General features: G+C 36.9%; 1 protein-coding gene and 1 long non-coding RNA gene across 4 annotated transcripts in view; one reads left to right on the top strand and one right to left on the bottom strand.

Moving 5' to 3' along the window:
• SECISBP2L (SECIS binding protein 2 like) overlaps window positions 1-25,168 on the bottom strand; it is a 64,519-nt gene that overhangs the window by 15,567 nt on the left and 23,784 nt on the right. The window contains exons 8-14 of the mRNA XM_042942096.1: window positions 23,792-23,926; window positions 22,027-22,107; window positions 21,354-21,521; window positions 21,085-21,226; window positions 13,516-13,685; window positions 12,459-12,591; window positions 10,701-10,863 (exon numbers count right to left, since the gene is read on the bottom strand). Of these exons, the coding sequence (XP_042798030.1) occupies window positions 10,701-10,863; window positions 12,459-12,591; window positions 13,516-13,685; window positions 21,085-21,226; window positions 21,354-21,521; window positions 22,027-22,107; window positions 23,792-23,926 (992 nt within the window). The remainder of the gene's footprint in view (window positions 1-10,700; window positions 10,864-12,458; window positions 12,592-13,515; window positions 13,686-21,084; window positions 21,227-21,353; window positions 21,522-22,026; window positions 22,108-23,791; window positions 23,927-25,168) is intronic.
• Window positions 1-25,168, top strand: part of LOC122222064 — a 49,943-nt gene that overhangs the window by 19,605 nt on the left and 5,170 nt on the right. For all 3 annotated transcript variants that reach the window (XR_006203584.1, XR_006203585.1, XR_006203583.1), the window contains exon 4: window positions 21,452-21,496. This is a non-coding gene — a long non-coding RNA (uncharacterized LOC122222064). The remainder of the gene's footprint in view (window positions 1-21,451; window positions 21,497-25,168) is intronic.

The raw sequence follows: 25,168 nt of genomic DNA, 5'->3' as shown, positions 1-25,168 counted from the left end.
AGTGAGGCCACTATAGTACTTAATTTCAGGGATAAGGAAGTCATCCAAGCTTACTTACTCCTATTTTTTTCAAGTTCTCATCCTTAACCTCTACTATAAGCCAGTACTTAACAACAAGGAGAACTGGTATAATTTATAACCTAAGACTAACCATGTAAGTAAATTTCCACTTCTGAATTATACTACATAGTAGAAAAATCTAGGCCTGCCCTAAAATTAGTGGGGGAAAAAAATTCTCCATTTTTTTTCTTTATGTGAGAAATGTTTAAATAAGTAAATAAATGTGACACTACTTTGGAAGAGAAGATAACAGGTGGACAGACTGAGGAAAGAATAACTATCAAAATTTGCAAAATTAAAGAAGGCACTTAAAATGCATCAAAAATGTGGTTTTCTTCATTCTGTTTAACTTTCAAGCTATTTCATACACATGTAACATTTTATCCTCAAGTGTTTCCTTTGCTCCACATCTATTATTTGACATTTAATCAACTTTCCAAATTCAGGCAAAAAGTATTAACTCAAAATCAACAGTATAAAGAATGGCAACAGAATAGGAGGATCAAGGGGCGCCTGGGTGGCGCAGTCGGTTAAGCGTCCGACTTCAGCTCAGGTCACGATCTCGCAGTCCGTGAGTTTGAGCCCCGCGTCGGGCTCTGGGCTGATAACTCAGAGCCTGGAGCCTGCTTCCAATTCTGTGTCTCCTTCTCTCTCTGCCCCTCCCCCCTTCATGCTCTGTCTCTCTCTGTCTCAAAAATAAATAAAAACGTTAAAAAAAAATTAAAAAAAAAAAAAAAAAAAAAAAAAAAGAATAGGAGGATCAAGATAGCAGAACAGGAAGATCCCAAACCATCTCCTGCCACAGACACACTAAATTACAACATCATATACAACTCTCTCTGAGAATGACTGAAGAACAGCAGAATAGCTCTTCTACAACTAAAGAGAAAAAGCCACACCAGGCAGGTAGGAAAGGCAGAAAAGGGGTCGAGTCAGGACCCACATCCCCTGCTCAGTGACCCCAAGCAGGAGGGATATCACCAACACAGAGGCTATCCTCCCTAAGGAGCAAAGGGTTCAAATCATATATCAAGCATGCCCACTCTTCCTGCACCAGGAAGATGAGGCCCCATAACATCTGGCTTTGAAAATGAGTGGGGCTTAACTCCAGGAGAGCTAGAAGGCTAAAGGAAATGGAGATTCCTCTCTTAAAGGGCACAGGCACAAACTCACTGGCTATGCGACCTAGCACAGAGGCAGCAGTTTGATAAGTGCCTGGGCCACACATGAAGATTTGCTAACTTTAGGGCATGTGCAGGAGGAGCAGGGATCTGTGGGAACTTTTTCCTGGAACAGAAGCACCAGCAGGAGGAGCTATTTCTGTCACTTTTCTGATACTTTGCTAACACCACTTGCCCTGCCTCAGCATTTCCCTGTGGACCCACCTCACCCAACATACTGGCCCCAATAGGCATCCCCCTCAAAGTGGCTCCCACCCCACTACAGCTAGCAGGTAGCCTCAATCAGATCCCATTCCACCAGACTCAGTGGCCAGCCTAGGCCAGGTTCAAGGCTCCCTCTAAAATAACTCTCACACCACAACACTCAGCCAAGTGGCCTTGACTGAGATGGGCACCCCCACAAAGCAGCTACTGCCCTGCCACACAGTAGGCATCTTCAGAATGGTGCCTCCCAAACCAGCTACAGTCCCGACCACCAAAATGCCTGCAACCATTACAGCAGGGCCTTTCACCCAGGTGCATCTGAGGCCAAACCCACATACCAGTGCGAACCCAGCAGTCACAGCCCAACCACAACAAGAGGGCACATGCAGTCCACATAAGGGACGCCCTTCAAGTACCTGGTTCTGGGGACCAGGGGACGCTGTGCTTCAAGGCCCCGCAGGATGCCTTCTACATTAGGCCACTCCATCAAAACCCTGAGACATAGCTAATATACCTAATATATCAAAACAAACAGCCAGGCAAAATGAGAAGACAGAGAAATATGTTTCCAATGAAAGAACAAGATAAAACCTCAGAAAAGAATGAAAGAATTCAAAGTAATGGTCATAAAGATGTCCACCGAACTCAAGAAGAATGGATGAACATAGTGAGGATTTCAACAACAGATACAAAATATAAAAAAGGACTAATCAGAGCAGAAGATAAAATGAGAAATACACTAGAGGAAATCAAAAGCACATTAGATGACGCAGAAGAATGATCAGTGATCTGAAAGACAGGGTAGTGAGATTCACCCATGCTGAAGAGCAAGAAGACAAAACAATTTTTAAAAATGAGGAAAGGGGCATCTGAGTGGCTCAGCTGGTTAAATGTCCAACCCTTGATTTCAGCTCAGGTCATGATCTCATGGTTTATGAGTTCGAGCACCCATAGTGAGCTCTGTGCTGACAGTAAAGAGTCTGCTGGTGATTCTCTCTCTCTCTGCTCCCCCCCCCCACCAAAATAAACTTTTTTTTTTTTTAAATGATAGTTTAAGAGACTTCTGAGACAACATCAGGCACACTAACATTTACATTATAGGGGTCCCATAACAAGAAAAGGGAGAGAAAGGAGTAGAAAGCTTATTTGAGGGAAATTAGGGCAGAAAACTTGCCTAACCTGGGAAAGAAAACAGATATCCAGGTCCAGGAAGCACAGAGAACCAAAAATAATATGAATCCAAAGAGATCCACGCTAAAGACACATAATAACTAAGATGTCAAAAATTAAAGATCAGGAGATAATCTTAGAAGTCACAAGAAAAAAACCAACTAGTTACGTACAAGAGAACATACATAAGATTATCAGTTGATTTTTCAACAGAAACTTTGCAGGCAGAAGGGAATGGCACCATATATTCAAAGTGGCAAAAGGAAAAACCTACAACCCAAGAAATTTACTTGGCAAGATTACCATTCAGAATTGAAGAAGGAATGAAGATTTAAAGACAAAAGTTAAGGGAGCTCATCAACACTATACTGCCCTTGTAAGAAATGTTAAAGGGACTTCTTTAAGTGGAAGAGAAAAAGCCACAACTAGAAATAAGAAAATTTTAAAAGAAAAAAAATCTCACTATTAAAAGCAAATCTATTGTAAAGGTAGTGAATCAATTACTTATAAAGTTAGTGTGAAGGTTAAAAACCAAAAGTAGTAAAATCAATGATATCTACAATATTTAGTTAAGGGATACAAAACTAAACATGTAAATAAAGTATGTCAAAAACAAAATACTGCAGGGTGGGGGAAAATGTAGTACTTTTAGAATGTACTGTTTTTTGTTTTTTTTTTAATTTTAGAGAGAGAGAACATGCACAAGTGGGGGTGAGGGAGGCAGAGAGAGAGAGAGAGAGAGAGAGAGAGAGAGATGAGAAACAGAATCTCCAGGAGGCTGCATGCTGAGCATGGGACTGACCCTGGAATCATTACCTGAACTGAAATCAAGTCCAACTCTTGATTTCGGTTCAGGTTGTGATCTCAGGAATCATGAGATCAAACCCCACATTGGGCTCTGCACTGAAAGCACGGAGCCTGCTTGGGATTATCTCCCTCTCTGCCCCACACCTGCTCGCATTCTCTCTCAAAATTAATAAACATTTAAAAAAAAAAAAAAAAAAAGTCAGACGCACAGCTGACTGAGCCATCCAGGTGGCCCAGAATAGGTTTGAACTTAAGCAATCATCAACTTAAATAAATTTACATACATAAGATATTATATATGAACTTCATGTTAAACAAACCAAAAGCCTGTAATAGATATACAGGAAATAAAGGAATCTAAACATAACATGAAAAAAGTTGTTAAATCACAAGGGAAGAGATCAAAACAAACAAAAAAACTACAAGAATTATAAAGACAACCAGAAACAAACAAACAAAAAAAGTCACCAGTAAGTACATACCTATTGATAATTACTTTAAGTGTAAATGGAAGAAATATTACAATCAAAGACTCAGGTGGCTGAATGGATAAAAAAGCAAGACCCATCCATATGCTGCTTGTAACAGACTCAATTCAGACCAAAGACACATATGGACTGGAAGTGAAGAGATGGAAAAAGATATTGTATGCACACAGAAATGAAAAGAAAGCTGGGTTAGCAATAGTTACATCAGACAAAACAGACTTTAAAACAAAGACTATACAAGAAACAAAGAAGGACATTAAATAATAGATGGATCAATCTAACAAGGGGATATAATATTGTAAATATCTGTGTACCCAACATAGAAGCACCCACATACATAAAGCAGATATTTTCAGACACAAAGGTAAAAATCAATAGTAACACAAGAATAGTAGGGAACTTTAACACTCCACTTACATCAATAGAGAGATCATCCAAAGAGAAAATCAATAAGGAAACCATGGCCTTAAACAACAGATTAGACCAGACAGACTTAAGAGATACATAAAGAACATTCCATCCAAAACAGCAAAATATACATTCTTAAGTGCATATGGAACCCTCTTCAGGATGGATCACCTGTTTGGCCACAAAATGAGTCTCAATACATTTAACAAGACTGAAATCATATCAAGCATCTTTTCAACTACAATGGGATAGAATTAGAAATCAATTACAAGGAAAAAAAAAAACCTAGAAAAAAACACAAATATGAGGAAAATATGAGGAGACCAAATAACATGCAAACAAATAACCAAGAGGTCAAAGAAATCAAAGAGGAAATAAAAAAATATCTTGAGTCAAATGGAAATGGAAATACAACTTCCAAAATCTATGGGGACAGAGCAAAAATAATTCTAAGAAGGAAGTTTATAATGTTATATAGGCCTATTCTAAGAAACAAGAAAAATCTCCAATAAACAATCTAACCTTACATATAAAGAAACTAAAAAAATAAGAACAAAGCCCAAAGTTAGCAGAAGAAAGTAAATAATAAAGATCAAAGAGGAACTAAATGAAATAGAGGCTGAAAAAGAAACAATAGAAAAGATCAATGAAACCAAGAGCCAGTACTCTGAAAAGATAAACAATATTTATATAGACCTACATGGGACTATATTAAGTGAAATAAATCAGACAGAGAAAAACTACCATATAATTTCATTTATATGTAGAATCTAAAAACCAGTGAACAAATAAAAAACAGAAACAGAACCATAAATACAGAGAATGAACTGACAGATGCCAAGGGGTGGCAGGTGGGAAGATGGGCAAAATGGGTGAAGAGAAGGGGAGATACCTGCTTTAAGGTATAATGGAATGGTAAGTCATAGGGATAAAAGGTACAACATAGGGAATATAGTCAACAGTATTGTAACAGCATTATATGATGACACATGGTAGCTATACCTGTGATGGGTGTAACAATGTAAACTTGTCAAATCATTATGTTGTACACTTGAAACTAATGTAATAATGTGTGTCAATTATACTTCAATTAAAAAAAAAGAAAAAGATTTAAAACAAGGACAATGATAAACCTTTACCTAGAAGGACTCCTCAAGAAAAAAAGAGGGGGCCCAATAAAATCAGAAATAAAAGAGAAGTTACAACTGACACCACAGAAATACAAAGAATTACAAAAGATCATTATGAAAAATTATACATCAATAAATTGGACAACCAAGAAGAAATGGATAAATTCCTAGAAACATAAAATCTTCCAAAACTGAATCATCAAGAAAAAGAAAATCTGAACACTGTTTACCAGTAATGAAATACCATCAATAATCAAAAAAAAAAAAAAAAAAAAAAAAAAAAAAAAAATCCCAGCAAAACGTCCAGGACCAGACAGCTTCACAGGTAAATTCTACCACACACTTAAAGAAGAGTTAATACCTATCCTTCTGAAACTATTCCAAAAACAACAGCGTAGGAACACTTGCAAATTAATTCTATGCGATGCTGATACCAAAACCAAAGACATTACAAAAAAAGAAAATGACAGGTTAATACACCTGATGAATATAGATGCAAAAATCCTCAACAAAATATAGCAAACCAAATTCAATAATATATTAAAAGAATCACACACCATGATCAAATGGCATTTATTCCAGAGATGCAGAGATAATTTAATATCCACAAATCAACTGTCATACACATTAACAAAATGAAGGATAAAAATCATACAATCTTCTCAACAGATGCAGAAAAAAACATTTGACAAAAATTCAATATCCATTTATGATAAAAATTCTCAACAAAGCGGGTACAGAGAGAACATACCAAAACACAATAAAGACCAGAGATGACAAACCCCCAGTTAATATCACACTCCACAGTGAAAAAAATGAAAGCGTTTCCTCTAAGATCAGGAAAACAAGACAAAGATGCCCAGGCTTGCCACTTTTATTCAACACAGTACTGGGAATCTTAGTCACAGCAATCAGAGAAGAAAAGTAAATAAAAGGCATCCCAATTGGCAAGGAAGACATGAAATTGTCTCTATTTGCAGATGTGCAAATAGTTAGAAATTTGTTAGAAATTTCTATTTGTTAGAAAACACTAAAGACCATACCATAAAACAATTAGAATAAATTAATTCAGTAAAGCTGGAGGATACAAAAGTAATATACAAAAATCTGTTCCATCTCTACACAGTAAAAACAAACTAGCAGAGAGAAAAATTAAGAAAACAATCCCATTTACAACTGCATCAAAAAGAAAAAAATACCTAGGATTACCTCGGAATAAATTTAACCATAGAGGTATAAAACCTGTACTCTGTACTCTGAAAACTGTAAGACATTGATGAAAGAAACTGAAGATGACATAAATTGAAGACAAACTGTGCTCATGGACTGGAAGAACCAATGCAGTCAAATGTCCACACTATCCAAAGAAATTTATAGATATAATGCAATCCCTATCAAAATACCAATGGCATTTTTCACAGAATTAGAACAAATAACCCTAAAATTTGTATGGAATCACAAAAGACCCAAAAAGCCAAAGCAAATCTTGAGAAAGAACAAAGCTGGAGGTATGCTCCCAGACTTCAAACTATACTGCAAAGCTATAGTAATCAAAACAGTATGGAACTGGCATAAAAACAGGTCAACAGAACAAAGAGTCTAGAAATAAACCTACACTTAAATGGTCATTCTATGACCAAAAAGTCCAAGAATATAACAAATGGGGAAAAGACTGTCTCTTCAACAAATGGTGTGCAGAAAAATGGACAGCTACATGCAAAACAATGAAACCAGAACTGCTTTCATACACGACATACAAAAATAATCTCACAATGGATTAAAGACCTAAATGTAAGGCCTGAAACCATGGAACTCCTACAGGAAAACATCATCAGTAAATTCTTGAATATCAGTCTTAGCAGTTTTTTGGGTTTTTTGGATCTGTCTCCTCAGGCAAGGGCAACAAAAGCAAAAATAAGCATTTTTTTTGTTTGTTTTCTGATGAGACTGTATCAAACTAAAAATCTTTTACACAACATAGGAAACCATCAACAAAACAAAACAGCAACCTATTGAATGGGAGAAGATATTTGCAAATGATATATAAGAGATTAATATAAAAAAAAAAATTAATACCCAGATTACATATAAGGACTCCTACAACTCAACATCAAAAAAACCCAAATAATCTGATAAGAAAATGGGCAGAAGACCTGAATAGACATTCCAGAAAAGACATACAGATGGCCAACAGACATATGAAAAAATGCTCAACATCGCTAATCTTCAGGTAAATACAAATCAAAACCACAATGAGGTATCACCTCATGCCTATCAGAATAGTTAGAATCAAAAAGAGAAGAAGTGGCAAACCCTATCAAAATAATACCAGCATTCTTCACAGAGCTAGAACAAACAATCCTAAAATCTGTATGGAACCAGACAAGACCCCAAATAGCCAAAGCAATCTTGAAAAAGAAAACCAAAGCTGGAGGCATCACAATCCCAGACTTCAAGCTGTATTACAAAACTGTAATCAAGACATTATGGTACTGGCACAAGAACAGACACTCAGATCAATGGAACAGAATAGAGAACCCAGAAATGGACCCACAAACATAGGGCCAACTCATCTTTGACAAAGCAGGAAAGACTATCCAGTGGAATAAAGACAGTCTCTTCAGCAAGTGGTGCTGGGAAAACTGGACAGCGACATGCAGAAGAATGAACCTGGACCACTTTCTTACACCATACACAAAAATAAACTCAAAATGGATGAAGACCTCAATGTAAGACAGGAAGCCATCAAAATCCTCAAGGAGAAAGCAGGCAAAAACCTCTTTGACCTCAGCCATAACAACTTCTTACTCAATACGTCTCTGGAGGCAAGGGAAACAAAAGCAAAAATGAACTACTGGGACCTCATCAAAATTAAAAGCTTCTGCACAGTGAAGGAAACAATCAGCAAAACTAAAAGGCAACTGACGGAATGGGAGAAGATATTTGCAAACCACATATCAGATAAAGGGCTAGTATCCAAAATCTATAAAGAACTTATCAAACTTGCCACCCAAAAAACAAATAATCCAGTGAAGAAATGAGCAAAAGACATGAATAGACACTTCTCCAAAGAAGACATCCAGATGGCTAACAGACACATGAAAAAATGCTCCACATCACTCATCATAAGGGAAATACAAATCAACACCACGATGAGATACCACCTCACACCTGTCAGAATGGCTAACATTAACACCTCAGGCAATGACAGATGTTGGCAAGGATGCAGAGAAAGGGGATCTCTTTTGCACTGCTGGTGGGAATGCAAACTGGTGCAGTCACTCTGGAAAACAGTTTGGAGGTTCCTCAAAAAACTAAAAATAGAACTACCCTATGACCCAGCAATTGCAGTACTAGGTATTTACCCAAGGGATACAGGTGTGCTGTTTTGAAGGGGCACATGCACCCCAATGTTTATAGCAGTGCTATATCGACAATAGCCAAAGTATGGAAAGAGCCCAAATGTCCATCGACAGATGAAAGGATAAAGAAGATGTGGTATATATATATACAATGGAGCATTACTCAGCAATCAAAAAGAATGAAATCTTGCCATTTGCAACTATGTGGATGGAACTGGAGGGTATTAGGCTAAGCGAAATTAGCCAGAGAAAGACAAATATCATATGACTTTACTCATATGAGGAATTTAAGATGAAAAAACAGATGAACATAAGGGAAAGGAAGCAAAAATAATATAAAAACGGGGGCGGGGGGACACAACATAAGAGACTCTTAAATATGGAGAACAAACAGAGGGTTACTGGAGGGGATGTGGGAGTGGGGAATGGGCTAACGGGTAAGGGACACTAAGGAATCTACTTCTGAAATCATTGTTCACTATATGCTAACTAACTTGGATGTAAATTAAAAACAATTTAAATAAATAAAGACAAGAAGCATTGGTGAGGATGTGAAGGAAAGGGAACTCTCATGTACTACTGGGGGGAACAGAACTACCATACAATGTAGCAATTCCATTTCCTGGTATTTACCTGAAGAAAACAAAAACATGAATTCAAAAAGATATATTCACCCCTATGTTCACTGCAGTATTACTCACAATAAACCAAGACATGGAAGGAACCTAAGTGTCCACTGATAAATGAATGAATAAAGAAAATGGGGGTGTGGCTATGTGTGGAATATTGTACACTGTGTGTGGAATATTATTTAGCCATAAAAAATAATGAAATCTTGCCATCTGCAACAACGTGGATGGACCCAGGGAATATTATGCTAAGTGAAATAAATCAGAGAAAAACAAATATCATATGATTTTACTTATATATAGAATCTAAAACACAAAACAAGTGACCAAAACAGAAATAGATTCACAAATAGAGAATAAAATTGTGGTTGCCAGATGGGAAGGGAGTGGAGATACAGATGAAATAGGTGAAACACGAACTTCCAGTTATAAAGTAAGTACATCACGAGGATATAAAACACATCATACAGAATATAGTCAATATTACTGTAATAACTTGGGTGACAGATGGTAACTAAGACTTCTCATGGTGATCATTTCATAATGTATATGATGTCAAATCACTATATAGTACACCTAAAACTAATTATCATATTGTGTATCAACTACACTTCAATTAAAAAAAACAAAGGAATAGAACAAACCAATATGGTTTGGATTCATACTGATTTTTCATTCACCCTGGGATTCTTTCATATGTCATTTTTAAATGTAAAATAAATCCATCTATACAAATGTGAAAATCCTAAAATCCTTCATAGGAGTAACTTCTAGTTCAAGATTACTCACTGATGGGCATTTTAAAACAGAAATATTTGCTTAAAAACAAACAGCTTCATGTAATATGTTTACTTCATGGAACGGGGTCTTAGAAACTTGTTATTTATTCGTTACACGGGGTTTTTTTCTGAAAGGCCAATAATATAAACAAAAAAGCAAAAGCATTTGAGGAGGAAAAACTTCCTATTAAGGCACTGTATATGTAAGATATAAGAAGTCAAATTTCCAGGTTTATTTATAAACACTATTTGATATAAAAAGAATATTTACTATGAAATCACTTTCATATGAACACTGATAGCTGATAGAAATCAAATGCTTTAAATACAATAAAACTAGCTGCTAAACATAATTTGAAGGAAGAACTTAAATATCTTTGAAGTGCTGCATGCTCCACCCATCAAGTAATGACAATACTGTATTCAGAACTACAATCAAGATACTTAAACTATTCAACCTCAATAATGAGGCTAAAACTTACTCTCTAAATCTTTTGCTGTGGATTTTGGTTATTGTAGAAGATGCCATCGGACTGCCTATCCCAGAACTAGCCGGAGAGCCTTGTGACACAGGTGTCATACAGTATGGAGAATTCTGACTTGCTGGAGAGAGCGAAGTATCACTGGGCATGCTCAGTCCAGTATCTGTGGAGATGTGGGGTGAAGGGAAAGAATTTAGAAACATTAAATGCTGAAAAGCTATCTACTGATCAATGCTTAGAATGGCAGCTGTCTTTTGTATAACTTCCAAATTCCCCAGAAGCTAATGAGTTGGGCATTGTTTATATCACAAACATTTCTCATATACTACAAAAATGAAGTCTTCCTATTATCTCTTAAAACATACTCTTAAAAATCAAGTGCAGCCGAGCCTGTAAGTCTCTACAGAAGAGAGGAGAGAAAGCCAAATGATCTAAAACATGTATTCTTAGAGGATTTAAATTGAAGAACAAAGGTAATAACTTTTGAACCTCTTTCCAGATCATATTACCCATCTCCTTCGTCTCAATTTTTTCACCTATTTCTTAGAAATACATTTTTTAACTGTCTACAAACTCCCATTGCTGCTGGCAGTGATGAATTCTACCTCACACATCCTCTCCACACCACTCCTCATTTCTTCAGACACCACCCCAGTTTCTCTCTTATTTGGTCTTTGCTTCTGTTCTTAGGCAGCCTCATTCTTTATATATACCACCTCTTGATTTCACTGCCCCCTTCATTTACTGCTTCTTTCTTAAACAGCTAAATTCAAGAAATGAGTTATTTTTTGTACTCCAGTCCACTAATTAGCAAAGTCACACATGTATCTTACCTCCCTACCAATGATAAGCTTTTGGAGTAGGACAATCCATTCTTTATTACATTTCCTGACCTTCTACCCCCAACCCAGTTACTGAAGTACACATGGTAAGTGTTCAATAAACACTTGAATGAATGTTGAATTCATCCATTTTTGAATGAATGGATAAACCTAAATACAAAGGCAAGGATATTTAATTAAGAGAAAAGGGGAATGCTAGCCAAATATGTCCTAGCTGAACAATCTTTAGAAGCACTCATTTTTCTACACAATGGAACACTACCAGTTAATATGTGCAAATCAGACTTGAATGTGTTGCAGAAAGGAATACACATATACCAGCAGAAAAGGGGACCTAGCCAGGGATCTCTTTAAATCTTTCTTCCACAGCAGTAAAAATATCAGAAAGAATGTGCAGTTTTGCTGAGGTCCCATTCAAAATGATATGTGCTGGCTACTGTATGGGACTATATCTTATTGATCAACTGAATTCTGTACTACAAAAGGCTCTGTAATTCTTTACTCATTGTGGCATATGTATTAATTCATAAAAGCAAGAAAGAAAATCAACAAAAACAATTCAATGAAAAATAGTCCTGTGAAGAAAATAGCCAATAGTGTTCTAGATACGAAAGAAGACAAAATGAAAGAACTATGAGTTACGTAAGATACATTGGTGAGATCATAATTATTAGTGTATACAACAAATTCAGGACTCAAGCCTCAAAAATGCCACAGTTCTGCTATATAACACCTGCCCCTTCCCCCTGTTAAATATCTCCCTATAGAGGCATCTTCAAAACAAACCACTCTCAAAAATAAAGAAATTTACATAAAATATGGAGCATATCCTCCAATTAGGATAATAACTAGTGATGGCCTATTAATTAAAATACTCTGAACCATTCCACGAGAAGGGAGAAAGGGACAATCTTACCTTCCTGGGAAACAATCTCCTGTGGCAAATCATCAATAAAATCTAAGTGCATTTCTATTGGTTCCTCAGATCCCAAAAGGTTGTGGTCCACAGTTAAACGGCCCTTCTTTTCCTCTCTTTCTTTCAAAATAACCTAAAAGTCATTACCAATCTTTAATTACTGATCACTCTTTAAGAATGTATAGAATGATTAAAATGTTCACTATTACACAGATACAGTTCACTTAAAAATGGACACGAGGAGTTTGGTTGGCTACATGTTTAGTTGGCTACAAACAAACTGGCAAAAAAAAAAAAAAAAAAAAAAAAGTAATTTTAGGCCCTGTAGTTGAAAAAGGTACCATATCCAAAATAAAGGAAGGCAATTATGCTGTATAATGCTACAGCTATCAAACCACATCTGCTTCACGCTTTAACTCCTGATTGACAAACTAGAGTTTCCACAAAAATGGATAAAATAACAAGTGTGGAAACCAGGTCATACAGTTTAACATTAAATTTACATTTTGCAGTTTTCAGTTATTTGGACCTGGATTATCTCATTCTGCTCCTAACAATACTGAGTTAGGGGCACCTGGCAGGCTTAGTTGGTATAGCATGCGACTCTGGATCTTGGGGTTGTTGAGTTCAAGCTCCATGCTGGGTGCAGAGATTATACCCACAAAAATAAAATACTGAGTTAAATACAGCAGATATTATCCCAACTTATCGATGAAGATAAGGGTAAGAAAGGTTTGCCTAAAACTATATAATTTAGTACCAGAATCTAGGGCTTCTGATTCCTACAGTCCAATGTTTTGGATGCTACATGTTTAACTTCTTTTGCTTTTTTTTAACCTTACAGAAAGAATTCATCCTCCAGGGTTTTGTTCAATATAGAAAGATAATCATGATGCTGATGATATCCCCAACTTTCAATTAACTATTCATCATAAAGATATACACCTATAAATATCTCATAACAATCTGTTGGCTAAAATGCCACAACTACTTTTGCAAAACATTTTAAATCCTTAAATTTAACTTGTAAAATAAACATCTCCAGGTTTCGGTTTACCTTTTTAAGTGCTGTGGGTCGTTTTAGTTTAGCAATTTCCTTCTCTTTTCCTTTCTTTGCTTTAGAGGAAGTAATGTCCAAAGAATTAAAGGATGTCAAACATGGCTGACTTTTGGTTAAGGGTTTTCTGTTAGTAGAGTCTTTAGTGTGAAAAGAAGCTGCAGTGACCACTAAAAACAAACAAGAACATTAGCTTTACTATTACAGCCAGCGCCACATACAATGAACATTTCTAATGATAAATCTACAAGAACATCCTCTTCTTGTGGGAGAATAGACATCATAATAGTAGGAGTAATACGGGGCCATGCAGTATCTCTCAGGTACAGCTTTTATGCATCTGTTTAACCTCCATAAGATAAAGATGACAAAGCCAATGCAGGTAACTAATTTAGCAATCCAAAGCAGGGACAAATAAATTATTAGTTCTACTCCACAGCAGCAAGCCTCAAGCATGGCAATTCTTTGCAACTGGTCTCCAGGCAGAACCACTCTACCTCTGCAATTTCAAAACTTTGCACCTCTCCTTATTCCTACGGAATCTTACGTAAGAATCACCCTTATACAGGGCACCTAGGTGGCTCAGTCTGTTAAGCTGACTTAAGCTCAGGACACGATCTCATGGTTCATGAGTTCAAGCCTGGCATCAGGCTTTCTGCTGTCAGCACAGAGCCCGCTTCAGATCCTCTGTCTCCCTCTCCCTGCCATTCCCCCATGCGGGTGTTCTCTCTCTCAAAAATAAACATTAAAAAAAATTATAAAAAAACCATCACCCTTTTATATGAAATAGTCTATTACTCCTCACTTCCATCCACCAGTGAAGAGTGATCTTCCCCTTTGGCTGCACTCTCAGTACTATTCAGCAGTTCTTTTACACCTGATTGATACCCTCACCCAGTAGTGGTGACTCAGTCCTTTAGCAGTCCGAGGACCTTATCCTCAATCCTCGTGCTCTAGCAGCAAAGCTCTCCTATTACTCCCCTGAGAAGCTGCTGTCCAATATAAATGGATATGCCAGGCACCTGGGTTGTTCAGCCAGTTTAGCATCCAACTTTGGCTCAGGTCATGATCTCGCAGTCCATGAGTTCGAGCCCCATGTCAGGCTCTGTGCTGACAGCTTAGAGCCTGGAACCTGCTTCAGAGTCTGTGTCTCCCTCTCTCTCTCTCTCTGCCCCTCCCCTGCCTGTGCTCCCTCTCTCTCTCAAAAATAAACATAAAAAAACATTAAATGAATCAGCACTCCTGTATCCTTTGGATAAATTCCTAGTAGTGCTATTGCTGGGTCGTAGGATAGTTCTATTTTTAATTTTTTTGAGGAACCTCCACAAGGTTTTACACAGCGGCTGCACCAGTTTGCATTCCCACCAACAGTGCAAGAGGGTTCACTTTTTTCCACATCCTCACCAGCATCTGCTGTTTCCTGAGTTGTTAATTTTAGCCACTCTGACCGGTGTGAGGTGGTATTTCATTGTGGTTTGGATCTGTATTTCTCTGATGATGAGTGATGTTGACCATCTTTTCATGTGTTTGTTGGCCATCTGGATGTCTTTTTTGGAAAAGTGTCTATTCATGTCTTCTCCCCATTCCTTCACTGGATTATTTGTTTTTCAGGTGTTGAGTATGGTAAGTTCTTTATAGATTTTTGGATACTAACCCTTTATCTGATAGGTCATTTGCAAGTATCTTATCCCATTCCATCAGTTGCCTTTTAGTTCTATTGATTGTTTCCTTTGCAGTGTAAAAGCTTTTTACCCTGAGGAGGTCCCAATAATTCATTTTTGCTTTTAATTCCCTTGCCTTTGGAGATGTGTCAAGCAAGAAATTGCTGTGGCTGAGGTCAGAGGTTGTTGCCTGCTTTCTCCTCTAGGGTTTTGATGGCGTCTTGTCTCACATTTAGGTCTTTCATCCATTTTGAGTTTATTTTTGTGTATGGTGTAAGAAAGTGGTCTAGTTTCATTCTTCTGCATGTCACTGTCCAGTTCTCCCAGCACCATTTGCTAAAGAGACGGTCTTTTTTTCCATTGGATACTCTTTCCTGCTTTGTCAAAGATTAGCTGGCCATACATTTGTGGGTCCAATTCTGGGTTCTCTATTCTATTCCATTGGTCTATATGTCTGTTTTTGTGCCAATACCACACATACTGTCTTGATGATTACAACTTTGTAGTAGAGTCTGGGATTGCCATGCTTCCCACTCTGGTTTCCTTTTTCAATATTATTTTGGATATTCGGGGTCTTTTGTGGTTCTATACAAATTTTAGGATTGTTTGTTCTAGCTTTGAGAAGAATGCTGGGGCAATTTTGATTGGGATTCCATTGAATGTGTAGATTGCTTTGGGTAGTATTGACTTTTTAACAATATTTATTCTTCCAATCCATGAGCATGGAATTTTTTCCATTTCTTTGTGTCTTCTTCAATTCCCTTCATAAGCTTTCTAGAGTTTTCAGCATACAGATCTTTTACATCTTTGGTTAGGTTTATCCCTAGGTATTTTATGGTTCTTGGTGCAATTGTAAATGGGATCAATTTCTTGAATTCTCTGTTGCTTCATTATTGGTGTATACAAATGCAACCGATTTCTGTACACTGATTTTGTACCCAGCGACTTTGCTGAATTCATGTATCAATTCTAGCAGCCTTTTGGTGGAGTCTTTCGGGTTTTCCATGTAGAGTATCATGTTGTCTGCGAAAAGTGAAAGTTTGACTTCTTCTTTGCCAATTTTGATGCCTTTTATTTCATTTTGTTGTCTGACTGCTGATGCTAGGACTTCCAACACTATATTAAACAACAATGGTGAGAGTGGACATCCCTGTTGTGTTGCTGATCTCAGGGGGAAAGCTCTCAGTTTTTCCCGATTGAGGATGATATTAGCTGTGGGCTTTTAATATAGGGCTTTTATGATGTTTAGGTATGTTCCTTCTATCCTGACTTTCTTGAGGGTTTTTACTAAGAAAGGATGCTGTATTTGTCAAAATGTTTTTTCTGCATCTATTGACACAGTAATATGGCTCTTATCCTTTCTTTTATTAATGTGATGTATCACACTGACTGATTTGCAAATATTGAACCAGCCCTGCAGTCCAGGATTGAATCCCACTTGATCATAGTAATTCTTTTTATATGCTATTGAATTCGATCTGCTAGTACCTTGTTGAGAATTTTTGCATCCATGTTCATCAGGGATATTGGCCTATAATTCTCCTTTTTTGTGGGGTCTCTGGTTAGGGAATCAAAGTAATGCTGGCTTCATAGAATGAGTCTGGAAGTTTTCCTTCCATTTCTATTTTTTGGAACAGCCTGAGAAGGACAGGTATCAATTCTGCTTTAAATGTCTGGTAGAATTCCTAGGGAAGCCATCTGGTCCAGGACTCTTACTTGTTGGCAGATTTTTGATAGCTGATTCAATTTCTTCACTGCTTATGGGTCTGTTCAAACTTTCTATTTCTTCCCATTTGAGTTTTGGTACAGTGTGTCTAGGAATTTGTCCACTTCTTCCAGGTTGTCCAGTTGGCATATAATTTTTCATAGAATTCTCCAATAATTGCTTGTATTTCTGAGGGACTGTGATAAATCCATTTTCATTCGTGATTTTATCTATTGGGGTCCGCTCTCTTTTCTTTTTGAGAAGTCTGGCTAGGGGTTTATTAATTTTGTTTATTTTTTCAAAACAACAGCTCTTAAGTTTCATTGATCTGTTCTACTGGGTTTTTTTTTTTTGTTTGTTTTTCTGTTTTTGGATTCTATATTGTTTATTTCTGCTCTGATCATTATTATTTCTCTCCTTCTGCTGGCCTTGGGGTTTCTTTGTTGTTCTGCTTCTAGTTTCTTTCAGTGCGCTGTTAGATTTTGTATTTGGGATTTTTCTTGTTTCTTGAAACAGGCCTGGACTGCAATGTATTTTTCTCTCAGGACTGCCTTTGCTGCATCCCAAAGGGTTTGGATTGTTGTGTTTTCACTTTCATTTGTTTCCATATATTTTTTAATTTCTTCTTTAACTGCCTGGTTCACCCCTTCATTCTTTAGTAGTATGTTCTTTAACCTCCATGCATTTGGAGGTTTTCCAAAAATGTTTATAATAGCATTTTCAACAATAGCCAAATCATAGAAAGAGCCTAAATGTCCATCAACCGTTGAATGGATAAAGAAGATGTGGTTTATGTATACAATGGAATACTACTTGGCAATGAGAAAGAATGAAATCATGCCATTTGCAGCAACACGGATGGAACTGGATGGTGTTATGTTGAGTGAAATAAGTCTGTCAGAGAAAGACAGATATCATATGTTTTCACTCATATGTGGATCTTGAGAAACCTAACAGAAGACCATGGGGGAAGGAAAGGAGAAAAAATAGTTACAAACAAAGAGGGAGAGAAGCAAACCATAAGAGACTGTTAAATCTAGAGAACAATCTGACAGTTGATGGGGGTGGGGAAGAGGGGAATATGGGTGATGGGCACTGAGGAGGGCACTTGTTGGGATGAGCACTGGATGTTGTATGTAAGCGATGAACCACAGGAATCTACCCAAAAACCAAGAGCACACTTTACACACTGTATGTTAGCCAAAATTATATATATATATATATATATATATATCTAATACACATATATAAATTAAACGTACATGCCACCTGAGAGGAGGCAGAAGGCATCCTAATTCCTGTTCACTGTGTATCACCACCTCTCCTCTTAATCCCATCTCAGGGGGCGCCTGGGTGGCTCAGTTGGTCAAGCTTCTGACTCTTGATTTCAGCTCAGGTCATGATCTCACAGTTTCATGAGTTCGCGCCAGGCTCAAACACCAGGCTCTGCACTGACGGCGTGGAGCCTGCTTGAGATTTTCCCTCTCTGTCTGACACTCCCTTGCTCATACTGTTTCTCAAAAATAAATAATAAATAAAAATCTTTAAAAAAGAAATCCCATCTCAGGATTAATTTCCCAAGGATCTTGCTCTACGCATTTCCCTTTCATCTTTCAAGGTCTTCCTCGACCCCCAACTCTTTTCCCTATCTCCCAACAAGAAGCTAAATCTTCTGTATATAGAAGAAAGAAAAACAAAAAACAGACAAACCAACAAAACCATTCCCCTGACTGGCTTCCCCTCACACTAAAGTACTATCACTCCCCTTTCCTCCCTTACTAAACTTCTCAATAGTCTGCTTTACCAGTTATTTACACTGATGTGGATGCTATCTAATTGTAGCTGAGTGACGAGGTGAGCTTAGGATCCTTCTACGTGGCCATTTTCCCCAGAGGTCCTGAAGAGTCTGCTTTCTGGTCTCTGTCCTACCCATGTGCTCACAAATGCTATGGTCAAGATCACATACAAGCTTGCAATCACTAAATCTAATTCTTCTTGCTGTCCTTTAAATCTAAGCACACCACAAGACTTTATCCTTGAATATATTTTCCTAACTTTTCTTTCCCCTAACAACCTTATGTATTTCCAGAGCTACACTTCCATCTCTCTTTGAAACTCACTGACTTCTAACCTAAACTGCACATAACTACAATTTAAACAGGCACCATCAGGATATCCCTAACTAGCATTTCAAACACAATAGGGCTGGAGTCTGTTCTTCCCAACAAAAATTCTTCTTCCATGATCCCTGTTTGATATCATTATAATCACCACAATCCTCCAATGAGGAGAGTTTGGAGTCCTCTTTGACCTGTTTCCACATCCCATCAGTTAAAAAACAAACAAACAAAACCCTATCAATTCCTCATAATCTTTTGACATACCTACAATAGTCTCACTCTTTTCTTGGACTTCCCAAGAAAGTCCATTTTTTTGCAATCAATACTTTCTAATTTAAACACTGGTGACAGGTTAGAGGTTAATCTCATTTCCATCTGACAAGAATTATACTCTCCCTTCAAAGCCCAATCCAAATGTTATAATATATGAAGTGATTTGTAACATCCTCCCCATACCTCTCCATTGACTATTATAAAGCACTCTTCTCTTCTGAAAGTTCATAAAACTTTGCTGGTATCCTTCCTAAGGCACTGCTCTTTATTAGTTATTTATGTATGTCTTTCTCCCCAACTAGATTATTAACTTTTTAATCTGTAATTCCACAGTCCTTGACATGCTTTCCATGTAAATATTTACAGTTGTATAAATTAACATTTGCTAAATAAATCAAAGTTATAACAATAAAGCCATCACAGGTTAACAATCTCTTCTCCACAGTAATTAGTTAACATTTATTGAGTGATTATAACCCAGATACTCTTCTGACCACATTACATGTACCATCTCATTTACTCTTCAAAACAACCCTGAAGTAGGTACTATCATTACCTCCATCTTAATGTCAGGAAATAACTTGCCAAGGAAATAGACAGAAGAACAGATTTCAAACCTAGGCAACTCAATTCCAAAGCCCCTGCTTGTTGCCATGAGGCCGTACTGCCTCCAGAATACTGCTAACTGTCAGTTCCACTGCTATAGTCCTTTACTCTTTCAATGAGATGTAATTGCCTCTCTCTCCAACTCAACAACACGCAACTCAAAAGCTCAGTACATATTCAATACTATTTTTACTAACAGTTACTCAAAGCTAAGGTTTATACTGGACAGGTAACTAGTTGTAGGTATAAACATTCTGCACATAGAACTAAAGTTATATTCTGTTAATTATCTTCTTGTCTAAAGACAGACCCTTTACATAGGAACAGAAGAAACAGAATATTCAACTCTGCGTCTTAACATCTGCTTTTTTTGGTGCCTTTCCCCTTCCTTTATCTTACTTCTCTTCCTCTATAACTAAGGCTATGAAAAGAAATAAGGGAACACATAAGAACTGCTGAATTTTAAATCTGATAAGGTTTGCTAAAATATACATTACTATTTCAGTAGAAAGCCAAATCATTCATATTCTCTCTCTCTCTCACACATACACACACCTTGATCAAAATTCCTATGTTTCCCATTATCCAATTTAAAAGTTATAAAGCCAAATTAGTTGTGATTCTTATTTTTATCTCTGAAGAAGAAAAACATTAGCTGGTTCACAATTACACCCACTGACATTTGTACAGAGACCCGAAGGACCTGAAAGAACAAACCACACATTGATATATGAGGAAGGAGAATTCCGGGGAAAGGAAATAGTAAGCACAAAGATACTGAGCTAGGAGCATGTTGGGTGTGTCTGTGAACAGCAAGGGGGCTGACTGGCTACAGCAGTGTGCGCCAGAGAGAATGGTGATGGGGGCAAAAAGGTCACAGGATCAGCTAAGATGTGGCTTTAGTCAGGACTCCAGCAGTACTCCAAGTGAGATCAAGAGCCACTGGAGGGTTCTGAGTAGTGGAGTGATATAATCCTGTCATATTTTTAAAAGATCACTCCTTTCAAGATAGAGTGCAGTTATAGCAGGAGGGAAAGGTAAGTAACAGGAGGCTACTACGATGCAGTACAATGATGGGGCGACGAGGGTAACAGAAGAGCTGGTGAGAAGACTCTGGATTTTTTAGATATGTATAATTTAAATTAACAATACTCAAAATATATTACCAAAAGCAAACAGCAAATTCCTCAAATAATGACATCACCTGTATATGACAGAGGTCTGGTATTAGTAATCTGCCGTGCTTTCATCGCTTGTTGTTGTTTTTCCAGAGCTGCTAACATGTCCCCCAAATCTAGCTGCACAGGTGTTTTATTCTTTTTTCCAGCTGCCTTTGATAAAGCTTCCTGCAAGGTAATATGAAAACATTTATTTTTTGTGATAGTATGAAAGTGTGGCAATTTATGATGATTTTATTTGTCTTTCTGTCCCCAAATCTACCAATTATATTTGTTCACAAAAATGAATAAATACCTGTAGTTTTTTTTGCTCCATACTTATTTCTGAATATTCTTGAGCCGTGGCAAGGGCTGCTGCTAAAGCTTTCTTCTTCTGACTTTTTGCACGTTTAGGAACGGAAGTTGTAATGGGAATTGGAGTCTGCACTATATTGATTGGTGAGTTTTCAGGTAAATCATCCAACTAAGATAACCAGACAAAAACACTGTTACTGATTCCACAAAAGTCTACCTTAAGGAAAGACAATCCAGAATATGGGGTGTCCTCCAGTATAACTGGTCTGGACTCTTTGAGAATTCAATGTCATAAAGAACAGAGTAAGATGACGTGATCATTCCAGACTGGAAAATAATAGAGATAAAACAGCTTACTGCAATTGGTGATGCTTGTCTGGATCCTGGCCTGAAAACAAAATAACTCCCAAGTAAGTCAAGTTTTCCAACAAGTACGCTGTATGATCATTTAATTAATGGCATTGTCTTGTCTGTAATAGAACTATGGATTTTATAGGAAAGTGCCTTTGTTCTGGCAATGCTGAAAATAAATATGAAGTACTAAATACACGGTTTCTTGTCTACCATGCTGCCCCCCATGTCTTTATACTAAACTATAATACTTCTTTTCAACATAACCGTAGTTCAAAAGATGTTCAAGTATTTTGCTTTTCTTTTTAAAAAGGGCCACTTACTACTTTCGAAGAAAGTTTCTGTTGAATAGTATCGTCTTTAGCATTTCCATTCTCATTTAGCTCTCGAAATCCATCTTCATCCTGAAACAGTTCCACCACATGTTAAGTAAAAGCAGTTCAAAGCAGTAAACTCTTAAGAAAAACATTTTACAATGCTGAAGAGTAATAAAAAATGGGCAAGTAATTTTTTAAATTCTAAAAGTAAACTATTTAAAGTCAGTCTTAAAAAGGAAATCTCATCTCTCGTTACAATACAGCTAATTTCATTATTCAACAATGGGGGCATATCTGCACACGTCCACCCTTTGGATTTCTATATCAACCATACCATTTTTATTAGTTCTACTTAAAAAACAAAAAGTTTATTAATGTGTCTTGAGAGAGAGAGAGAGAACAAGAGCGCACACGCGTGTGTGAGCAGGGGAAGGGCAGAGGCCGAGAGAGAGAATCCCGAGCAGGCTCCGCACTGTCGGACTCGATCTCACAAACTGTGAGATCACGACCTGATCCCAAATCAAGAGTAGGGCACTTAACTGACTGAGCCATCCAGGTGCCTCTAATTAATTCTACTCTTAAAATGGGTAGGTAATTGGAAAGAAATTCAAAAAGGATTTTATCACATGTCAGATAATTTGGAAAATATTTTCAACAGATGGCTTAGTATGAATTTCGTAAATATATTCCCTGTCCTGCAATACTACACACACCTGTCAATAAGGTTAAAAAGCTAAGAAATTTTTTTAAAACCCTATTCAAAGTAATTTCTTCACCAATCTCCTCCTTTACAGTGAAAATTATACCTAATACCTTTAACTAAATATAAGGATGGAACCAATTACATGGTTAAGTGCAAATAATAAATCTGTCACATGTACTGTTCTTCATAACTGAATAACATAACTCCCAAGTCCTTTAGGTCAATTAATAAGTTTATCTAACATATTATTCATCTCGAGCCTCTGGCCTCAAGCACATTTTCCAGTTTAATTTCCATCTATTGACCCATTTTATAGAAACTATGATAAAAAAAATGACTTATTCAAATGAGTTACGGGGGATGCTGTTCACCATGTTGACACAACCAAATTCTACCCATTCTTTAAAATCCGTTCCAACGGTTATCTCCACCCTACTACAAACTCAAAGGGATTTGTCCTTCCCTTCAATTCCGACCACACCCAAGCATTAGGTATGCAGGCATCTACGTTTCTCTGCTGTACAGCAACCTCCCTAAGGCTACTATGTTTATTCAATGTATCACTCATAGCACCTTATTTTACACATATAACAGGCCTCTAATAACAGCCATATAGACAAATAAACAATAAAAATATGGCACAGACTTTCTGCGTAGTAGAGCAACTAAAATAGCTTTGTTCTTCTCCAAGATTCTCCCACCTAGCAGCACAAATTAGCTAGACTAAACCATCCAAATCTAAAAAACTTGACAAAGAGACTAAACAATAATAAGAAAAATTAGGGAGAAAGTTTCATAGTAGGTTTAACCCACGTAAAAACAAGTTTTACCTCTACATGTTACCTCAAAATACTCATAACGAAATTTATAAAAATAAACATTAACGAAGTTAACATTATACTATATATATATCCAAGACAAAAATGAATCAGTACTTCTAAGTAATTTATAATCTAATATCAGAATCATGTGTTAATACATAAAAAGTACTTATCATAATGTAACAAAATTAATTTCTTAATGGGAACATTTGCTATGACAGTTTATAAATAGAGCCTAAAAAAATACCTCAAAATATAAAGACTCAGAATTTGAGTCGCCTCTATGAGATTGACTGGCGTTTAACTGCTTATTATCTTGTCTCTTTTGCAAATTCTGTCTTCTTTCTGAGGAAGTACTATGTCCTCGGCATCTGAATCCAACCTAAGTAAGCCCCAGAAGGAAAAAATACATGTCTTATTATTTTAAGTGAACATTTACCTGAAATATAACATACAGAAAAGTACACAAAAGTAACTCAATGAATTTTCATAAAGTGCATAATTTATTATAAAATGTATACAATTTATTTTGACAAAATATTAAAATGTGATAATGCAAGTTAGATCCCCCCCCCCCCATACGTGAATGCTGATCAGCTTTATTTATAATAGCTAAACACTGGAAAAACCCAGATGTCCTTGATTGGGAGAACAGTTAAACTCACCGTGGTACATCCACACTACAAAGTAAAACTCAGCCACCAAAAGGAACAAACGATTGACATAATACTCTGGATGAACCTCCAGAGAATCACACAAGTGAAAAATCCAATCCTAAAAGGACTATATGAGTTCACTTATAAACATTCTTGAAATGACAAATTATAGGAAGTGGGAAACAGATCAGTGGATTCTAGGGGTTAACGAGAGGCTGGTAGGGAAAGTAACAGGAGTGTGGCTACAAAAAGGAAAAACATGAGGGAAACTTGCAGTACCAGATCTGTTCTGTATCTTGACTGTATCAATATCAATATCCAGGTTGTGAGAATGGACTACAGTTTTGCAAGATGTTATCACGGGGACAAAGGGCACATTACCTTTTTATTAAACTATGATAAGTCTTCTAATGTCTGTGGTTTTATTAAAAAAGAAAGAAACAATTCCTAGGAAAGGTTAAAAATTAAAACCCTTATTTACAAGAAAATAGATTTAGGAGAATAAAATTTTCCTTCAATGCATAAATCATCACCCCATTAACAAATCTGTGAAATGTTCAACTGTCATAAAAGCAAGATTAAGAATCTTAAGACATTTCAAGCCTCCCCCCCCCCGCCCCCGCCCTTATGCCAATGCAGCCAACATGAAATGCATCTCTTAACCAGGACACTTAGAAGATGTGAGAAGTATCTTCATTACCAGTTACCAAAAATTCTAACAATAAACAGAAAATGAAGCAGATCTGGACCAGAAGGTACTAATATACAGGCTTTGGATGATGAAATCAAAGTATGCACACAAAGACCTGGAACCACCTAGCAATTCCCATGCTATGCAACTGGTCTAAAAAGACTTGGTGATAAGAAATGGATTTTTTTTTTTTTTTAAGAAACAGAATTTTTAAAGGCAGCTGGGTGGTTCAGTCAGGTTAAGCGCCCAACTCTTGCTTTCAGCTCAGGTCATGATC

Source organism: Panthera leo, chromosome B3, assembly GCF_018350215.1.
Source record: "Panthera leo isolate Ple1 chromosome B3, P.leo_Ple1_pat1.1, whole genome shotgun sequence".
In the NCBI taxonomy this organism is placed as follows: domain Eukaryota; kingdom Metazoa; phylum Chordata; class Mammalia; order Carnivora; family Felidae; genus Panthera; species Panthera leo.
The sequence above is the reverse complement of the archived record's forward strand: the minus strand, read 5'-3'. Positions and strand labels throughout refer to the sequence as shown.